This window comes from Scardinius erythrophthalmus (genome assembly GCF_964197995.2).
Source record: "Scardinius erythrophthalmus genome assembly, chromosome: 12".
Taxonomy (NCBI): domain Eukaryota; kingdom Metazoa; phylum Chordata; class Actinopteri; order Cypriniformes; family Leuciscidae; genus Scardinius; species Scardinius erythrophthalmus.
The window spans coordinates 36,550,576-36,570,807 of NC_138232.1; the positions used below are offsets into that span (position 1 = coordinate 36,550,576).

General features: G+C 37.4%; 1 protein-coding gene across 2 annotated transcripts; it reads right to left on the bottom strand.

Moving 5' to 3' along the window:
• Positions 1–225: 225 nt before the first annotated feature.
• Positions 226–19,627, bottom strand: usp40 (ubiquitin specific peptidase 40). 2 transcript variants are annotated; one of them, XM_081381557.1, is made up of 31 exons: positions 18,850–19,627; positions 17,815–17,882; positions 17,601–17,714; positions 16,818–16,982; positions 16,133–16,279; positions 15,499–15,642; positions 15,078–15,206; positions 14,836–14,964; positions 14,458–14,565; positions 13,336–13,651; positions 13,052–13,133; positions 12,801–12,972; positions 12,517–12,601; positions 12,121–12,191; positions 10,924–11,285; positions 9,375–9,531; positions 8,600–8,660; positions 4,987–5,040; positions 4,813–4,901; positions 4,623–4,709; positions 4,504–4,540; positions 4,347–4,411; positions 4,182–4,256; positions 3,985–4,093; positions 3,781–3,860; positions 2,757–2,875; positions 2,529–2,594; positions 2,201–2,411; positions 2,010–2,105; positions 1,465–1,553; positions 226–884 (listed from the first exon to the last, which is right to left on the bottom strand). In XM_081381557.1, the coding sequence occupies exons 1-31, from the start codon at positions 19,037–19,039 to the stop codon at positions 770–772; spliced, it is 3,792 nt and encodes a 1,263-aa protein (XP_081237683.1). In that variant the 5' UTR covers positions 19,040–19,627; the 3' UTR covers positions 226–769. The 2 variants fall into 2 exon arrangements, with proteins under 2 accessions (XP_081237683.1, XP_081237684.1); XM_081381558.1 differs by having other exon boundaries at positions 14,458–14,562; positions 18,850–19,184.
• Between the last annotated feature and the right edge of the window lie 605 nt (positions 19,628–20,232).

A 20,232-nucleotide genomic window follows, 5' to 3' on the forward strand; every position in this document is an offset into this window, starting at 1 on the left:
AAACTCGCTTTGTGAGAAACACATGAAAATATATATAGTTATTCACTGATAATCTGAACTGAAATATGGATCTTGCTCGCATTTTCATCCACACCTAAAAATTGTGCATTACATTCAGTCAACAACGAATTTTGTACCTGGATGTGAACACAGGCTAGATACAAGCTTCGGCAAACAGGAATATTACGACTGAATAACAGCCTAAATTACAGTCTGGAATGAAATGAGGGTGAGTAATAATCGCAGTATTTTATTTTTGAGTGAATGAAAGCATTATTCTCCATATTAACTCCACATAATTAAGGATATCTGTGTAAAACCTTTTACATACAGTATTGTGATTTAAAAAAAAAAAAAAAAAAATGAAGACAATAGTTGTAACACCCTTCCTTGTGGAAAAAAAAGCACACCCTCAGAAGTGAGGCAGAGGAAAATCCATTGGCATAGGCTGAAACTGACCTCTTTGTCTTGTAGGGTACAGAGATCTGCTCCAGGAATGAATTGCATATAAAGGGCAAAGAAAATGTACAAGCTTAAAAAAAAATCTCATTGACTGAAGATGATATTCCCACTTAAAATTAAGTTTTGGTTCAGCATCCCTGTGCCCATATAATCTTATTTTTCACAGGTTGGGTCAGCACTTGGTCAGCACTGTCACATTGTCTTCGGTTTGGGTTCTGTGCCGTGATTCGGTGGGGCAGATTCTTCCATGGCACCTTAGTGGCCTTAGTGATGGTTTTGAAGACCAATGGGCTGTTCACAGGGTGTGTTACCTGAACACTCCCACATTGATGGATAAGGCCACCTCTGGTTTCCTGTTTTTAGTTGAGCCCGACTTCTTGGACCCAGCGTCTTGTGAACATTCTCCACTGGCAGTACGCCCCCTAGTGGATAACATAAAAATCAAACTGTCTCGTATGCTCACCAAGGCTGTATTTATTATAACAAAAATACAGTAAATTACAGTAAACAGCAATTTGGTGAAATATTATTACTATTTTAATATATTTTAAAATGTAATTTATCCCTGTGATTTTCAGAATCATTACTTCAGTCTTCATTGTCACATGATCCTTCAGAAATCATTTTAATATGCCGATTTAGTCCTCAAGAAATAATTCTTGTTATCTATGTTAAAACAGTTGTGCTGCTTAATTCTTTTGTGGACAGGCTTTTATGATGAATAGAAAGTACATAAGAGCAACATACATTTGAAATAGAATTCTTGTGCAATATTATAAATGTCTTTACTGTCACTTTTGACCAAATAAATGCAGCTTTGCTGAGCTTAAGTAAAAATTCTACAGAACCCAAACTTCTGAAAATTAGTGTGTCCAAATGTTATAGCATTCTTAATTCTACACATTTAACCAAATCAAACCAGCAAAGGGTTACAATGCAATATCTTGTAATCTTGGAGAGAAGCAATAAAAGCAAAAAAAAAGAAAAGAAAAGAAAATGCACCTTGTGTTGTGATTCTCCTCCCTGAGTCTCTGCTGACCAATCTCGTCTTCCAGAGTAGTGAATTCTTTATTATTGTCTATTAGAAGATTCTACACACATGCAAATACACACAAAACAAAAAAAGTGAGAGAGGCATTGCTGAAGACCCAAAGATAAAACTTGTCTTTTACAAGTCTATCACACTATTTTTGGCAGCCAGTTTAATAATCTCAAAAGGGGCAATCAATGTTTGTATATGAATAAAAACCTAAATTAAATCGATTCATCATTTCAAAAGTCTTGGATTAAACCGCTTGATTCATATGGATTTTATTTATTTTACAATCACTTTATGAAAGTTTTGAAGCGTCGGGTGAATAGACTTTCAATGGACCTTCAACAGAAATCTCACATTTCATTAAAAATATCTTCATTTGTGTTGTGTTCCGAAGATGAACGAAAGTCTTCCGGGTTTGGAACAACATGAGAGTGAGAAACTGATGACAGAATATTACATTTTTGGCTGAACTATCCCTTTAAATAAAAAGATTCTTTATTCAATTTACCTTAACACCTATAATATCTCCATCTTTCAGGTAGAAAGGAGCTGCCTGGAGACTCTCAGCTTTCCTCTTCTTCTTCTTTTTTGAGACCTGTTGAGTCTGGAATTATTCAGAACTGATTATTCAAGTATAATCTTAACTCTATAGCTCTTGCCTACAAATAGTCTATTCCCATTTAAACTCTCTCTTCTCACCCAGTTGGAAATGGGCATCCAGGTGTGTTTGTCAGGCAGGTGTTTAGCCAGGAGCAGGTTGTCAGGAGTGAGACCGTACTGGGAGGCCAGAGCAGCGTACAGGCCCTTAGGGGTGCTGTCCCTTCCAGCATCCCACAAAAACTCCTCAGAGGGATAATACGCCTTCTCTCCTGGCACCCCCATATGAACCCTCAGCAATAAATCCTTTAGCCTGAACAGATTACGAGAAAAGAATAATCAGTGTTTTTCAAACAGCATAAAAATCTTGTTTCTTTCTTCCATGGATTTCATCAATCGCTTCATTTGATTCGCTGTCAGAATGTCTCACCCCAGGTCTTCCTCTTTCATCAGCCTCTGAACACACACCTCCACCCCATTCCCCAGCTTCAGTTTCCTGCAGGGATAGGAGGACATTAATCCCAAATACAATAAAAAGTCCTTTTCCCACCAAAAGAGTGCTGGTGCCGTATCTGTTCCCATCTGTATTTGGTGGAAAAAGGGCAGCAGAGACCTCACACAAAAGAGCAGAGCATAAACAAAATCCTAATCTATCAACCTGAGGGTCTGCTGGTTTCCTCTGAGTATCCTGGCCGGTTTCTTGCTCTCTAGCAACCACACACGCAGGAACGCAGGGCTGGGCACACACACATCCTGAAGTGCCGGCAGAGTCATCACCTACCGAAAACACATATATGGCTTTTCTCAAGGGATGCTGATACGACAGCGCAGCATTTCACTTCCACTGCCCAAAAATATACACTTCTGTTAAAAAAATTGGGGTCTATAAGATATTTTTGTGTTTTTGAGGAAAAAGTCTAATATACTCATCAAGCCCATTTATTAAATCAAAAATACAGTGAATTTTATTACAATTCACAATTCTATTTTAATATATTCAAAATGTCATTTATTTCTGTAATGTAAAGCTGAATTTTGATCCTTCAGAAATCCTTCTAATATGTCAATTTGCTGCTCAAGAAACATTTCTTAGTCTTATAAATGTTGAAAACAGTTGTGCTGCTTAATATTTTTGTGTAAACTAATACATTTTTTCATGATTCTTTAATTAATAGAAAAGTTCAAAAGAACAGCATTTAAAATAGATTTTTTTTTTGCATCATTAAAAATATCTATTATGTAATGCATCCCTGCTGAATAAAATTTATTTTGTTAAAAAATAACAATTATTATTATTATTATTATTATTATACTGACCCCCAAACATTTGAACGGTAGTGTACAGCTTTCCTTCTTCACTAGCTTCTCTGCCTTTTTTCTTTAATCATTTAATCTTTAAATGAGTGAAGGGTGTTTATAGCTCATAAAAGGTGAAGCATGTACATTTTTTCATTTTACAATATTTTCTTTTATCCCAGTTTAATATGCAGAATATTAATAAGCTGTTTGAAGACTGCATTTTTTATTTACAGTAAAGGGGTCTCTGAACTCACTAAAAGTATGTGAAATTGAGCCAAATGGAAAGTGCTGCACAGGTTGGTTTTTCTTCATGCATTTTTATATCAATGAACTTGTTTAATAAAAGATGAAGTGTGTAAATGTAAATGAGTAGTGAGGCCAACCTGAGTCTTGAGGTCATCGAGTGAAGCCTCCTCTGATATCTCCACATAACCAATGAATCTCATCTCTGATCCAGACCACTCTGGAACACCAGGACACATAAACATAAGCAAGCATAAACCAGAGCTATTCTCTCAAGCACTCATAATCTGACAGAAACAACCTGAATCCCACTTGGTTTATAGAAAATATGGTAAAAGTCGAACCTGTGGTGAGCGCCTCAATGCTCTGAGACTCTGGTGAGTGGTTCAGCTCTGGAACGCTGGAGCTGTGGATCATGTCCATGTGCATCCTCACAGACAGCTTGAGGTAACCCTGACGTTGAAATTAGAGAAAATAGTTTGAAAATTTTTTATTTCCTTTTCATCTTACACAAGAAATCTTTCCAAACTGAAAAACGCACCTTTGGAGGCAGCCGCCCCTCCACCAGCACCAGTGTGTCCCCATGAATGACCTTTGCCTCTTTCAGAGATGCATTCTAGGAGACACGAGTAAGCAGGGGTCAATATTTGAAATCATTGTAAACTGAGATAAATTGAGGATTAGTATTGATTTTTGGAGTTCCCACCTCATCCATAAGTGGCTCTCCAATCTCCTCACACCAGTCCACTCTCCTTAAGTGCCATGACTCACCTGGAGAAAGAAATGCTTGTGTCATTAATAAATCTGAGAAAGCCAGTCAAGTTAAATGTGAAATTATACATCAAACATTTGAAGAATTTTACCTTCAAGCCTCGCCATCTGCAACATTTCTTTAAGGCACTGGAATAAGAGGAACCAGCGATTTTAAAACACCTTATTTTTCACTTCACCAGTAGATTAAAAAAAAAAATAATAAGTTCACCTCTTTGACAGTTAGAGACTCCTCTACAGTAATCTCCAGCTCCTGACCGACTAAAGGCGCGAGACCAACGCTAAAGTACAAGAACAACTGCATGGAGAAAACATATATTTTTCATTATAGAAGGTAAATTAAGAGGGTCACAAAGAGATGTTATTTTTTACATTCACATGCCCAAATTGTATGGACGCACCTGTGTTGCTGTTGGCACTGGTCCAGGGCACAGGTAGAGTGAAGTCATCAGCCTGATCCCTGCATCCCGAACACTCAAATGCTCATGCACTGGAACACAGACAAGCCAATTTACCATGTAAACCTTTAGAGGGATCACATTGACAATGATGCTGATGATCATTTTGAAAAGTACCTGGAGGTAAAAGTTTTCCGCTTCGATCCATTTGCCTCAGACAGCATTCAACACCTAAACAAGGAATAAAAGACAAGAGACACACTGATTCCAAACTACAAGATATATTGGCATTTGTAATTAACTGAATCAGCCGTTAAGTACTTTTTTCTTTTTGGCCGATACGTGTCGGGAGCTGGACTTTTTGATTTGATTTATTTGACAAAAATAGAAATACATTCATTCATCAAAGATAACAAAGTTAAAAGAGTTTTATTTGACAGCACTAACACCAGCCTCTGAACACAGATGCACATGAGCTCCCATTATCCATCTTCATTTGTTAGTTTACTGTCTCTGTTTAACAGTTCTGTCAAATAAATTATACGACAGAATTTTGAAACATAGAAAGTAAAAGTTATATGGCTTTCTATTATTAGTAAAAAAGGCAAACGTATAATACTTTCTCATATACTTTTTACTTCAAATTCAATTCAAATTTACTTGCAGCATGTGTTATTTACCATCTATATATTAAGTAGTATGGATACGTCCAAACTTGCATACTTTCTTGAATAGGTATGTATTATGAATAAGTAATTACTTTCCGACAGCTAAAAACTACATTCGCAATATTATCATTATCACATGACCTACCAGTGAGAGTTTCACTGCCATTCACAAATCCTGTCCCGTGGCCTCATGGTATAGTAAAGTGTCCATAGTGCGCACACTTCAGAATCTCACCTAAGTAGTTGGTCATCCGGGTACCTTTTTATTGCCTACTTTTTTTATTAGCACTGTGAATTCAGACACACTACTCTTGTCACATACTGTTTTTCAAGTATGTGATTACGGATGTAGCCCATATCATATATCTGCTTTATATCAGCCACCAAAAAAACTAACAAAAAAACATATCAGCTGATACAAAATGTTGGCGAACAAAATGCTCTTTCCTGACAAAAAAGTTCTACTTTCTACTGCTCTATTTTAAAATAGCACTATGCTGAAAAGTTGTTTTTCCCAGGCAGCACTGATACAGGGTATCTGCACAATTTTTAAAGTCAAATTTAAGGCTTTTTAAGACCTTTTTAAGACCTGAAGAAATCAAAATTAATACCGTACATTAGGGGTGCGCAATATTGACAAAAATATGTCTCTATATTTTCAAAGTTTTGTTGATAATAATTAGATGATATTTTACTGATTGTGTTTTTGTACTGGTATCCTAGCTGGTTTAGGCCTGTTGTTGACAGCAGACCCACGAAGATATTCATAATTTTTATATTCTATAGTGGTCAGTTCACAGTAGTGACCGAAATTAAATTTTTTATTAAGGGCCAATATTTTACACCTTAAATTGATTTCAGGGGCATTTTCACCTGTATATCGACATCGTTTCTAAACGTATTTAAGAGGTATGCATCACCTTTTATGTCAAATTCTAACATTAAAATTAAATTATATTAGAATAACACAGTACCAATGTCAAAATAAATCATTAAATTAAAATCCATCCTTGCAGTGCAGAGGTGACACAGAAGCGGCATCAAAACTGGCGTTAGCTACTATATTTACACTTCATTTAAAATTGAATAAATAAAGCTATTCAATATTTAAATATGAAATGATTTATAATTTTAACATTTTAATTAAAGGATACTTTAAATATGAAACTGAAACCACCAGTAGGTGGCGGCAAGTCACTGTCTTAAAGCAACAACATGGAACTTTTCCTCTGCGGTCGCCCTACAGGTTGGAAGCGGAATTGTCCATTACCGCTGTCGTAAAATGATTTACGGTTACTGTATATGAAGCATGCAGGTTTTTTTTCATATGGGCAATGATAATATTATTAATCTTCCCCCTTTCATAATTTATACATGTTTAGTAGACTAAACATTTTAACTCAAACATTTGCGATTTGCATGTCGATTGCAATGCTCAAATCTGAACGAGAATGATAGCAATAGCATCCTAACCATCTAAAACTACCATGTTAGTGTTTACTAGCTACCAGATTGATAATTCGCTCATCTACTAGCTGATTCATGAAGATAAATAAATGGAGGACCAGATAGTTTCCATAACGTAGCCAGGCAGACAACAGATTAGAAAAACTAAAGATAGTATGCAAGCAATTTACAGTTACTTACTAGTTCAACAGCATGACGGCCAAGTCAGCATCGGTCTGGTAACTCTCCTCCTCCATTAGCTAACGCCAGCGAGCAAACGCTCGACCCATATTGATCCTCGTCCTGCCTTTCAGTTTATCACTCTCCCTTTTCCTCTTTCGACTCTACTCCGACAAAACCTTGGACTTCTTACGTTTCGCTGCTGCTTCAGCCATGACGAAAACAGACGTAGGAAAACAAACGCGCTGGTTGGCCACATTTGAGGAAGTGGTGGGCAAAGTGACGTATGCCGTAAAGCAGTCGAATTTTGTAGTTCTTTTTGAGCTCTGGTTACTACCTGCACCCCGAAGTTACATAGTGCCAGTAAAAGCGATACAGACCCCGTCAGGCTCTGGCAGACGTCTCATTCAACCTATTGTAAGTCGATGTACTATCACAAGGGTCTTGGAAATATATTATGAAGGTTGAAAAGTTACATGTTGTTACTTTAATAAGCGAATTGTTGGAGTCAACCGATTTGTTCAAACGGCTGATTCATTCAGAAAAACAAGTGATTGTTCATTGAATCGTTAAAATGATTCGTTCAAAACGCGGATTTCAGTAAAAAAAAAAAAAAAAAAAAATCATCGCTGTCTGTTGGACTACGCGGCTTCATTATGAAATTCTCGTTGGCGATATAAAGTGAAAATTGACAATATTGTGTCCAAAAAGTAACTCACAATGTTAACTTTATTGTTAATTTAACTGTTGTATAAAATAAATAGCACATTTGCAATTGTGCACAGGAAAACGGCACTCTTGCTCATGTGATATTCTAATATAACAACATAATATGATATAAATAAGACAAAAACTAATTTGGGGACATCTATAACTGCACTGACACATCACGCAGTGAAAGCGAGCATGAGAGACAAACGCGATGTCAGCTCGCACTCGCAGTGCCTCGTACATAGTTAAAACAATGATTACAATAGCATCATAGTTCATAGACAACATCGAACACTCCTAAGCACATAAAGACTGAACTTACAATCGAACTGACATTTACTCGTTTTCTTCTCTCCTCTCGCGTGCAGGAGACAGACGTAGGCTAATATACTGCCGTAAGTGACACGAATTGTCACGTAAACAAGCAAATCCACAAATATATATTTAAAAATAATAATACGTAGGCCTACGCTAATTAGATCGTTTTAGATAAGTCTAAGTCAAAGTGTCATCTAAAATTTAAGACCTTTCATAAGAAAAAATAAGACATTTTATTTATTTTCTTGATTTTTAAGACTTTTTATGGCCTTAAATTTGAAAAATCTAATTTAAGGCCTTTTAAGACTTTTTAAGGATCTGTGATATAGTATAGTAAAATAAACAGAAAACTAAAGCTATGAGAAGGCTATGGGACGTTACTGAGTATTTTTGAGTCTTTTCCCTTATCATTGAAAATTATTAATTATTACTAGATATTATTTGGGCTTATTATTAAGTGTTCTTACCACTGAGCTCATCCTGTAGGCGAAGTTCCTCAAGAGCTTTTTCCTTCACCTCTGCCAGCAGCTGCAAGAGTCACACACAGCAAATCAGCACAAGTGTACAACATTCTGTGGATTGTTAACTACAATCAAATTTAAATATTGAATGATAAACTTAAAAATTATAAATGTTGCCTTGGCAGCTAACTGAAATAAAATAAGTTGAAGTACTAAAATGACTGAAATTGAAATTAAAATAAATTAAAGCCAAAACAGAAAAAAATACAAATTATAAAATATAAAAATGATATAACAAAATGATTAGGTAACACTTTATTTCGATGGTCCACTTTAGACATTCTACTAACTAATAAGTAACTTTGCAACATGTCAACTAACTCTCATTAGAGTATTAATAGACTGTCAGCTTAATTTCTGCTAAAACTTTATTTTGATACTCCTCCAACATACATTCCACTGATGATAAGTAACTTTGCAACTACATGTCAACTTATTCTACTAACCTGAACCCTAACACCTAACTCTAACTTAACAGTCTACTAACAGTTCACTAGAGTCGACTAATACTCTAATGAGAGTTAGTTGACATGCAGTTGCAAAGTTACTTGTTAGGGAAAGACCTGGCAACCTACTCCAGAAAAAAAATTCATGGACAGTCTCTTGTGTATGGCGAGACATGGCCCATAGAATCACCAAAAGTCGGATAAGACTGAAATGGTAATAGATAGATAGACAACAGTGTGTATTTGTGTGTATACATGCATATTTTCATCCTCACCATGTTCCCTGAAGCTGAGACTTTACTCTTTTTCTTCCCCTGCTCCTCCTCCTCCTCTTCCTCCTTCATTCCACTCAGTGGGCAAAACTCCACCTGCAGCCACCGACAGTCTGAGGGCGTTGTCACGGTAACCATGTCACCATTGAGGCTGAAGATACTGTGGAAAATCATGGTTCCTATTATATCAATGTATATATTCTCTTCTCTAGTATCTGTGATATTGAAAGATGTTTATTTAATTGAAAAATAATTGTTTGTTCATTGTTCATTTTCGAAACACAAATAAAGATATTTTTTAAAGAGCCACTATTATGCTTTTCGAATATTACCTTTCATGTAGTGTGTAATATAGCTGTTTGTGAATATAAAAGGTCTGTGAAGTTTTAAAGATAAAAGTGCGCAAGAAATAAGTTATTGTCTCCTAAACGAAAGAATAGATTTGCCAAAATAAGTCGTCAGTAATTCCAGTCACACTTCCGTAACATATCTACTGTACGTAAAGCTGACGCCATCGTTACTTTTCGTATCAATCAAGTGTGCCGCACAAGTCCTGAAAAGTGGAGCCAAAACGTTTTGATCGCCCCCAGGTGGCTGGTCCCAGTATAGGTCATAAACCCCGCCCTCTCCATGTAATCTAAAGGTACGTGAGACAAACTAAATCAAATTACACTTCAAATGAATTGGAGCTTTAACTTTAATTTCTACATTTTCGTTACTGTTTATTAATGTTATTTACTGTTCACAGCAACATAAAGAGTTTTTCTGCAGTGATCTATACTAAACGATTCACTACTGCGCAGATAATCAGCTCCATATTGGGACATTGGCGGCTTCACTTTTCTACAATGAAAGAGAGTGAAGGTCCGTCGTCCATCTTTTTTTACAGTCTATGGTATCATTGTGTATACGAGTGCTGGGGCAACCTCTAGAGCTGAAATTCAGATATGGTATAAGGCGTTTAATTTCTGACATGCGCTGTAAGCGGTAGACCAATCACAACAGATTGGGCCATCTGACCAATCAGAGCAGGTTAGGCTCTTGGATAGGAGGGGTTTAGAGAGACCTTTATTGAGCCGTTTCAGACACTGTGAGAAAAGAGGAGATGTGCAATGTATATTATGAGAAAAGTTTTTTTGACCTTGCATGCATGTAAACCTATTGTAGGAGACCTTCAAAACAAAATTAGAAACATTTCAAATGGCATAATAGGGGCACTTTAATGAAACCAGAGATATTTCTGTCCATCATTTGAAAGTCCAAGCAACCAAAACGTTTACACACTTCAAAAAGTTCATAAAGACATTGTAAAATAAATCCATATGAATCAAGCGGTTTCAATCGAGGAACAGAAATCTCTCAGGTTTCATGATCTACATTTGTGTTGAAGTGTAGATGAACAAAAATCTTACGGGTTTAGTGAGCAACTAATGACAGAATAAACATTTTTGGCTGAACTAACCCTTGAACTTAAATAGCAAAATTGATATTAAACACCTTTTAGCTGTGTTAAAAAAACCACTATCGAGAATCGTGAAATTGCCTTCTTTACCTGCTGTCTAGTTCCTCTGGCTGCAGCAGCAGTACAGCGTCGCCGTCCTTCAGAGAGAGCTCTCTCAGTGTCCTCTGCATGTCCTGAGGTGGAAAAACCCTCCAGCCACTAGCCCCGCCCCCACTGGCCCCTGGGCGGCTCTGCTCCTGGCACAAAAAGGCCTCTTGGGGCCCTAGAGCCTCGAGGACTTTACCTAGAGTGGCCCCACCAGCAAAGCCCTTCATGGAACGCACCAGACCAGATCCATCAGTGTCTCCGACCCCTGACTCATCCCCACATCCTAGCTCCTCTGCAGAGGGACGCAACACAGTCAACAAAACAGGCTCCCATTCAATGCCAGTTTGTACCGCCACACCACGGACCTGAGAGAGAAAAGGAAAGGAAAACGTCAATTTGGCTCTAATGTTTTGAAATTGCAATCCACATATCTCTTTTCCACCAACTGAGCGCCAATGCCCGATCTGACCCTTTACATGAGTTTACACAGAAGAAATGGCTGTTCTAGGCTGGAAAAATTTACACAATTTGCTAAATTAAATTACTTTGGATGTTTGTATGTTATCAAAACTGGAAGTAAGATTTGTAAACTAAGATCATGAGGCTCCATGATTGTTTGAGGGCAGGTTATGTAAGCTTGGCTCCGCCCTCCTACGTACTTCTGCCCAATTTTCATTTTCCTTCAGTACTCTGTCTGGGTTTGCGGTATATTGTTGGGTTTTCTCCAGCCAAATTTTTTTGGCAGTCCAATCAGCGAACAGAGGGAGTGGCTGAGAACGATGACGTTGAGGTTGTGCGCTAGTTTGAGTTGCAGGGTTACGTCACGACCAAACGTTAGCGATTGGTTATGGCAGATCCAGAGTGGCTCTAGGCGGATCCAATAGTTTTAAATTTCAACAGAGTTCCCGCCTTCAAGGAAGTTAACGCTTGTCAATGGAGTGTGGCCAGACTCTCTGTACAAATGAAATGTACGAGAGTCTGGTAGGACCAGGCTAAGGTTATGTAGCATCGTTGTCAGTATACAACTCTCAAATCAGTGGAAACATGGGCCAGTTCAGAAAGGTTCACAGATCCCTCAAATGAGCACAAGTAGAGCACAGACTCAATATTTTGGTAAAAACTTTGGTAGAAAAGGGATAATATCAATTTCATAACAAATCCATATAGGATAGTAGTATTGTTAAAGTATTAGTTGCCCACCTCTCTTCCATTCCACACAAAGAGATCAGAGCCATTACACACTCCTGCACTATAAAGCGACATCTGGTCATCTGAAACAACACAAGAGACATAAATGATCATCCAGAATAACTAATGTATACTACTGTAATAATACAGTAAAAACAGAAATACTGTGAAATATTATTACAGTTTAAAATGTGTTTTATATTTTGATATATTTTAAAATGTAATGTATTCCTGTGACAGCAAAGCTGGAATTTCAGCATCATTACTCCAGTCTTCAGTGTCACACGATCCTTCAGAAATCATTGTAATATGCTGATTTGGTGCTCAAGACAAGGCTGTCTGAAAGTGTCTGGAAGGGCTTTACAAAACGTGTTAGTGCAAATGTAAGTACACTGTAAATGTATTCACCTGTCAGAGTATCATACAAATGTAACCCAGCTGGCACATTCTTAGCCAATGTCAATGCCATGTCTCCTTCCCAAAGATCCTGCATCTAAAAACCAAAGTCAAAGGTCTGTCAGATCTGATCTAATGGGGCATTCATTTACATTAAAATTGTTTTTGCTCATGTCAACAAAAATGATCAGCTAACATTGAAAATGACTGAATTCTGGTCGCCTTGTCACTGAAAAATCCCTGAATAAAAACACAGCTATGGAGTGAGGACTAGTAACTGGATCAGTGGTTGTCACCTGGTAGATGGCCAAACGCAGGTCTCCCACAGTCTTTCTGCGGTCGAAGGTGACTGTGATGATGGAGTCTTCTCCCGGGGCTGTGGGGTGTAGAGCTCCATTTTGGCAGTGATAATAAGGGGCCAAATGCAGCCTCACTTCAATGCTATTGCTGCTGGCATCAAACTCAGCTCTACAAGGCACATATGACACGAACATTGCATAAAACACCCCATGCCAAGTGTGTATGAGACTATGAGTGTATAAGTCACCTCCTCTGCTGAACTCTTGCATTCTCTTCTTGTACCATCTCCACCAGGTGAGGAGGCACTTTGTACGCGGGGTTTCCTATGGCTGTTTAAAAAGATACAAAAAAGCCTTTCTATAAGCATGTTTCAGTATTTACCAGTGAAACAAATAGATTTTCACTACATATGCACACACAGGGTCAAAAATTAACACTTTCCAAGCAAGTTAAGATTGGCTTTTGTTTAATGTGTGTTATACAAAATGGCCATCTGGCAGGTTTTACCCTGCGCACATTCACACAGCATACCCTCTGGAGGTCTTTTCATAGTTGTCTTCCTGTAAAAGAGCATGTAGGCACTCTCTTTTCCCTGAAACTGCTTCTCAATGTCCTTCAACGTAATGGATGAGACAGTGGAGTCATTCAGGTCAAACCAATGACATCCGTCAGGGTCTTCTGTGTCTCCTGCGGTTTCTGGCTTTATGTTCTCTGGGTTGCTTTTGGCTGAAGTTGAACTGACTGGTTCTGTCGGACTGGGTTCTGTGGTCGCAGGAACGGCATTTTTCAGAGCTACACGGGTTCCATTGGAGACCAGCATAAAGACTTCAGGGTGGTTCTGAAGAAACTGGAGGAAGACAAATGGTCATATGACTTTTTCAAATCTCAATATAGTTATATTGATCAAAATAACCTTAAAGAATTGACTGAAGATACACCTCTCCCATGAGCATGAAAACTAATCCATAACCAACCATAAATAAAGGCACAGCTTAATACCATTTAAATCTAGTTTCCTAAAGTTATTCTAGCATTTGAACTACAAAAGTTAAATTATATATTGCAGCACTACTAATATTGTTGGCCAGTATGATAAAATGCAATAATAACACACTACTGTTTTCCATTTTAATATTAAAACGTTATTTATTTCAGAAAAAACCCTGAACTTTCAGCAGTGTCAATCATTCTAATATGCTGATTTGGTGCTCAAGAGACTTTTATTATCAATGTTCAGGATACTTTTTGATACTCGTGATACTTTTTTTTCAGGATTTGATGAATAGAAAGTTCAAAATAACAGAATTTATAGGATTATTTTCCAGATCAATTTTAGGTGATCTGGAAATGTCATTACTGTCACTTTTGATCAATTTAATGCATTCTTATTGAATAAAAAATAATTTAAATAACAAACAAACCTTGTTATAGTGTAATTATACATTTAAGTACTGAGTAATATTAATTAACTACATGTACTTATAGGGTTAGGTTGCATGCAATTATGCATAATTTATAGTTATTAATATAGAAACTATGTAACAAGGACGCTAAAAATAAAGTGTTACCAAAAAATCTTACTGCCCTGCAAATGTTAGTGTATTAGTGTATCTGTGTCTCTATAGTGTGAAGTATATACTTTGGAACCCTAACCTTGCTGATGGTGCCATACTGTTTTTTATATTTTTTGCTCCATGGCGTGCCGGTTTTATTCATCAGCTTTTGGCCCAGCTGGTCTACAAGCACACATTTTGACTCCTCCTGAGAAAAAAACAAGTGAAAATCAGTATGTGAAATTTGTTTGCCCACAAAATTGAAGAAATATTGATTACAGTTGTTGTGCCTTTCAAAACTCTGTTCCCTTTATTGAGTTGTGAAGTGAATGAAAAGGCATTTTCTTGATTCAAAAGAGGGAATTTCATTATTCCATACACTAAATAACTGCTATAAATCACAAAAGTGCTAATAAATATTTCAAACATCTACTTACTGCCTTGCACAGCTGTAGAGCTGTATGGTGTAATAGCATACCTGAGCCAGAATGCCAGTAAGAACAGAAAGAGGATCCTCAGTCTCTACACAGTTCTCACTCTCCTTCTTTCTTTCCCCAACTTTGGCCTCTTGTCTTTGGGTCTTGGCCTTTATTTTTACCTCTTCCTCCTGATGGACATTGGGGGGTGTCACAGACAGAGATTTCTTGTTACTTTTGGATTGGACAGCTTAATATTAAACCATACATTCATATAGACAGCAATAAAAAACAAAAGACTGACCGGTGCCTCCCAGTGGCCAAGATGATCAATGTCTTTGATGTAGACATGATAATGTCCTCCATAACAGCCTCCTTTATGTATGATGACAGAGAAGAGCTCATACGAATACTCGGAGTCTGGCCAATTGGTCTGTCAGAAACACAGAACATGTTCATCCTCTGCTTTAAAGTCGTGGTCATTTTAGTTCTGCATCTAGAGTTCTGCTTCTAGTTAACTAGCTGTTTCTAGCTAAAAATTTGTCTATGCCTAATGAGTCTGGGATAACAATATAAATGTTCTCAACAGATGCTAACAGGAACTCTGCGGTGCATTTTACAGTACATGAGCTTACGGTTCAGCATAGAATCTCCACAAATAAAAGACTTATTTACTTGGCTGGAGAGTTTGGAATATGTATTTGTGTCCGATTCAGCTCTGGTACCTGCTCACAAAACGCTCTGAGGTTGAATTCAAGAGGAAAAGTGTAGCTCCCGGTCTCTTTGTAGCGCTCACACTTGGCAAAGTCAAAGTTGAACCTCAACAAAGAAATGGTCAGGAATGGAGGAAGTTTTCTCAGTTTAGCAGACTGTGACAAAAGACAAAATTAAGCAGGTTTATAATTGTCTAAAGTAGACTCATCTGAAGTGCCTGTTACTGGCATTCTTTAAAATATCTTCTTTTGTGTTCAACAAAACTTGAGGGTAAGTAGATGATGACAGAATTTTAATTTTTGGGTGAACTATCCCTTTAATCCATTAACTAATGTTAACAAATGAGACCTTATTGTAAAGTGTTACCAAAATGGAAGACAGCTATTTAAATTGTAATAATATTTCACAATATTACTGTTTTACTGTGTTTTTTATCAAATAAATTCAGCGTTGGTGAGCATAAGAAACAACCTTAAACTTTTGAATGGTAGTGTACCTCAGGGAAACAGGTAAATAATGAAAAATTATGATGTCATGACCCCTTTAAATAAATATCTAACTGCTGATTTGGGGATTTTGAATAAATCTCCATTGTTGTATAAGGCCTTAGGAAGATAAATGACCAAACGAACAGTATTGACTGACCTTAGCGGCCCGAACCAGCTGGTCACATCTGCTGCAGCGGTAGAGATTATTCCCCTCAAACATCTCCTCCTCCACAAACATGTTCCACAGCGCCTCCTCAAGTCCACTCACACCCCGCACTGACACGGTCAGGTCCAGAAAGTCCTCCTGAGAGAACAGAAAGATAGTGATCTTGAATTTTTGCATTTATTGCTCTAAAACACAGTACAATTGTGAAATTGTATTACAATTCAAAATAACTGTTTTCTATATGAATATATTTTAAATAGTAATTTATTCCGGTGATGCAAAGCTGATTTTTCAGCATCATTACTCCAGTCTTCAGTGTCACTTGATCCTTCAGAAATCATTCTAATATGCTGACTTTTGTGCACAAGAAACATTTCTTATTATTATCAATGATGTAAACATATTTGCTGTTATCTGCCATTATACAGTTTTTCTTTAGTAAATGCTTTTCTTTTGAACTTTCTGTTTGAAATATAAATCTTTTGTAACATTATATGTCTTTACTGTCACTTTTGGTCAACTGAATGCGTCCTTGCTTGATTGCTGACCCCAAACTTTTGAACGGTACTGTATCATAAATATTAAATATGCACTGCTTTTTGTGCTGCTTATATTTAAAGCGGTTACAAACTGGACTGCTAGAAGAAAAATTAAGTCGCACATGCTCCATTCTGACCTGTCTCTCACTAATATTGCCGCACTCCTTGCAGGTGATCTGGTTGACGAGCGTCCCATGGTACAGCCGGTGTATGAGACTGCTGCCTGAAGTGCCCACTAAAGAGCTCTCAAGAGCACTGAACAGGATCCGGTTCAGCTCCTGCACATCCTGCTGCCCCATTTCCTGAAGACAAAATCAAAGCATAAGATGAAAGATTTTAACAAACTGACAGATCATTTCAGTTTAGCTTTAACCATTCTTTAACCAGTCTTAAAGTGATAGTTCACCCAAAAATTGAAAATCTGTCATCACTTACTCATCCTCAAGTTTTTCCAAACCTGTAAAAGTTTCTTTCTTCTGTTGAACACAAAAAGATGATATTTTGAAGAATGTTTGTAACCAGACAGTTGATGGACCCCATTGACTTCCATGAGGTTTATTTTTCCTACTATGGACATCAATGGTTACTGTGTGAACTGTCTGGCTACCAACATTCTTCAAAATATCTTCTCTTGAGTTCAACAGAAGAAAAACTCATACAGGTTTTTTGGTGAACTATCCCTTTAAGGATATGGGCTTCAACACAAAGATAATGGGGTTAATTATGAAAAAATGAACGGTTGCTGATTTTGCCTTGAGCAAAATCTTTTAGCAGCAAAATCTAGATGCTGTGACCCTTGTGACTCTGGGGTACCACTTAACCCCAGATTACTACAAAGGGACTGTTTTTGCAATTAGTCACTGTTACATGAAAAGTACCTGCTAAATACAAAGTAAGTACAGATCATAAAGTCTTTGTACCTCATTGTTCGTCCAGCCAAAACTGTCCGTCAGGTCCGTCGTGGAGGCTGTTAGCTCATCCACCAGCAACAGATGAGAAAACAGTCTCTGTAGCTCCAGAGGAATCACACGGACCTGAGAACACACAGAACAGGAAACATCTATCCATCTGATCCTCTGAAACACGTACAGTATGAAGCTTCCATTCATCTCCCTCACACACTTTTATACACACCTTTGCCTCCGGTTTGGCCTTGTCAGCAAGACACCCTAATTCATCCGGTCCGAGATGGAACAGCTCCTCTGTGAGAGATCATTTTAATTTAGAACACATCATACAAAATATATTCATCCCAAAATACTGTAATTCTCATGCTGTTCTAAACCCATATGACTTTGTTTTTACACAGAACACAAAAGCAGATTTTTTTTCCTTTTTAAGAATATCTTGGCCACTCTATCTATAAAAAGTAAATAAGGACTTGGTTGTTAAGCGTCAAACTGACAGAAAAAGCACTATATAAGAATAGAAAAATGGTTCATATGACTCTTGCACTGGGTCTTCTGGATCCATATGATATAATATCTTTGTGGGCCAAACAGGAACAAATTTAAGGCTTCATTCACTGAAAATATTTATTATCCAATGTTATTTATAGTTATTCAATGCGAACATTTGAACTAGAGTAACGATTATAATCTGATTCGTGAACAAATCTTTGACCCTGTCCCAAATGGCACACTTCATGTGCACTTGTGGTCTTGTGATAATGCGTCCTGGGATCTTTTGACTTTGGTTTATTTACACTGCCGGTGATTTTTTGGTATCGGTGTGTGTGCATTCACACACATCCTATAAAGATCCCGCAAAGACAAATAACATCAGGATGTGATTAACACAAATGTTCTTCTTTGAAGAAAGAACAAGACATTTAGTAGTTTAGGCTATTTTAAAATGAGAATTAAAGCTCAGTAAACACTTGCATTTTTACATTTTTGCATCGGGTTATCAAAAGTTCTACACAAACCTGTGGTCTTCACACCCACTTGAACACTTGGGCCATTTACAGGAAACATGTCAAACATTTTATGTCAAGTGGTCAAGTGCAAAGACCGCAAGTGTGGGTATTTGGACGGTCATGACTAATTTAATAGTAAAGAGTGGCCAGAATTCTCTTCAGAAGTAGGTCACGTATATAATGACAGTATACTGACTTTAGGCCATTTATTCTTTTTTAACAGTAATGACTTTTAAAACCTTTCATCTTACCCCTAAACTCTGGTGTGAAGAGTAGAGTCTGTATCAGAGAGTTGAGGTAACAGGTGCCACCCTGATTCTTGATCCCGCAGAGCTTGACTTTCCCTCTGGGTAAAGGAGGCTCAGACTCTCTCCCCTTCACACCTGTGCCAGGTGTAGAGGAAAACCCATCCCCGTCCTCCTCAAACAGATCTCCAAACATGACCGCAGCCGCCTTGTAAAGCTTAGTATCGGTAAACCTCCTGCTCTTTAGAGAACCGAGTTTCGATTACTGTGAATAGAAAGTGTTTCACCTATTGCTATCTCATCTTGGTCTTCCCAAGCTCTCGATTAACGATCAATGGGCTCACCCTGGAATAAGATGACTTCACAGGACTAAACATCGCTTTTATAAACCAACCGAGGAACTAAATGCTCGTTTTGCCCCGTTTAAGTTCCTCAGGATGAATCACAGGTGTCGTGAGTAAATCTCAGCCCTTAAAACGGAAAATGGAAATCTGAGAGGTGACTGCACTGCTTCCATATTTCACCATTGGGATTTAAAATAACAATTATTTCTCGTTGACAGCCGCTGTACTCGTTTCGTGTTAACGCATTAACTAAATAATATTTTAAACGCGACCGTTTCGTTCGAATCGATACGTTTCTTTGTAGTAATAATGGTAAAAAATGAAATCTGAGTAGAAAACATTAATGTTTCTAGGGCGCAGCCATGTTTGCTTGATGACACGTCTAGCCGATATGCATTGTGGTACTTGTAGTTCTTCACTGTAACGGCCTTCTTTTGTGCAAGTAATCTTGTTTGACTTGGAACTACATACGGCTTTTCCTTGGCTTGACGGGTTCTGTAGTTTCATATATAGGCCTATAATAAATATACATTGTTCTTCAATGACCATACAACCATAATCTATTGTTGACCCCATAGTCACCCTGTAAATGTCAATTATAGGGAAAGTTCACTCAAAAATTTTATTCTGTCATATAGGCCTAGCCTACTCAGTCTCAAGTTGTTCCATCCAAACCTGAATGAATTTCTTTCTTCTGTTAAATACAAAAGAAGATATTTTGAAGAATGTAAACAAGCAGTTGATGGGCCCCATGCATTGACTTCCATAGTATTTTTCCCCCATAAGATGGGGCCCATCAACTGTTTGGTTACCCATATTCTTCAAAATATCTTCTTTTGTGTTCAACAGAAGAAAGAAAGTCATACAGGCTTGGATGGAACAACTTGAGGGTAAGTAAATGACTTAAATTTCAATGTAAAATAATCTCAAATACTTAAACTATGCTTATTTGTAAACAACATCATGTAGCAAGTCATGAAACTGAAGTTGCAATTGTATTTTCTTCCCTTTTGTGACATTATACCCAAGTGAAATGGCTTCAGGA

Bases quoted from the DNA above. Each gene is read 5' to 3' on its own strand.
- usp40 (XM_081381557.1), bottom strand. From the start codon at position 19,039: ATGTTTGGAGATCTGTTTGAGGAGGACGGGGATGGGTTTTCCTCTACA. The intron at 15,207-15,498 runs GTACCAGAGCTG...TGTTTCTGACAG, and splicing joins TCAGAGCGTTTTGTGAGCAG to ACCAATTGGCCAGACTCCGA. The intron at 2,876-3,780 runs GTTGGCCTCACT...TGTTTTCGGTAG, and splicing joins TCGATGACCTCAAGACTCAG to GTGATGACTCTGCCGGCACT.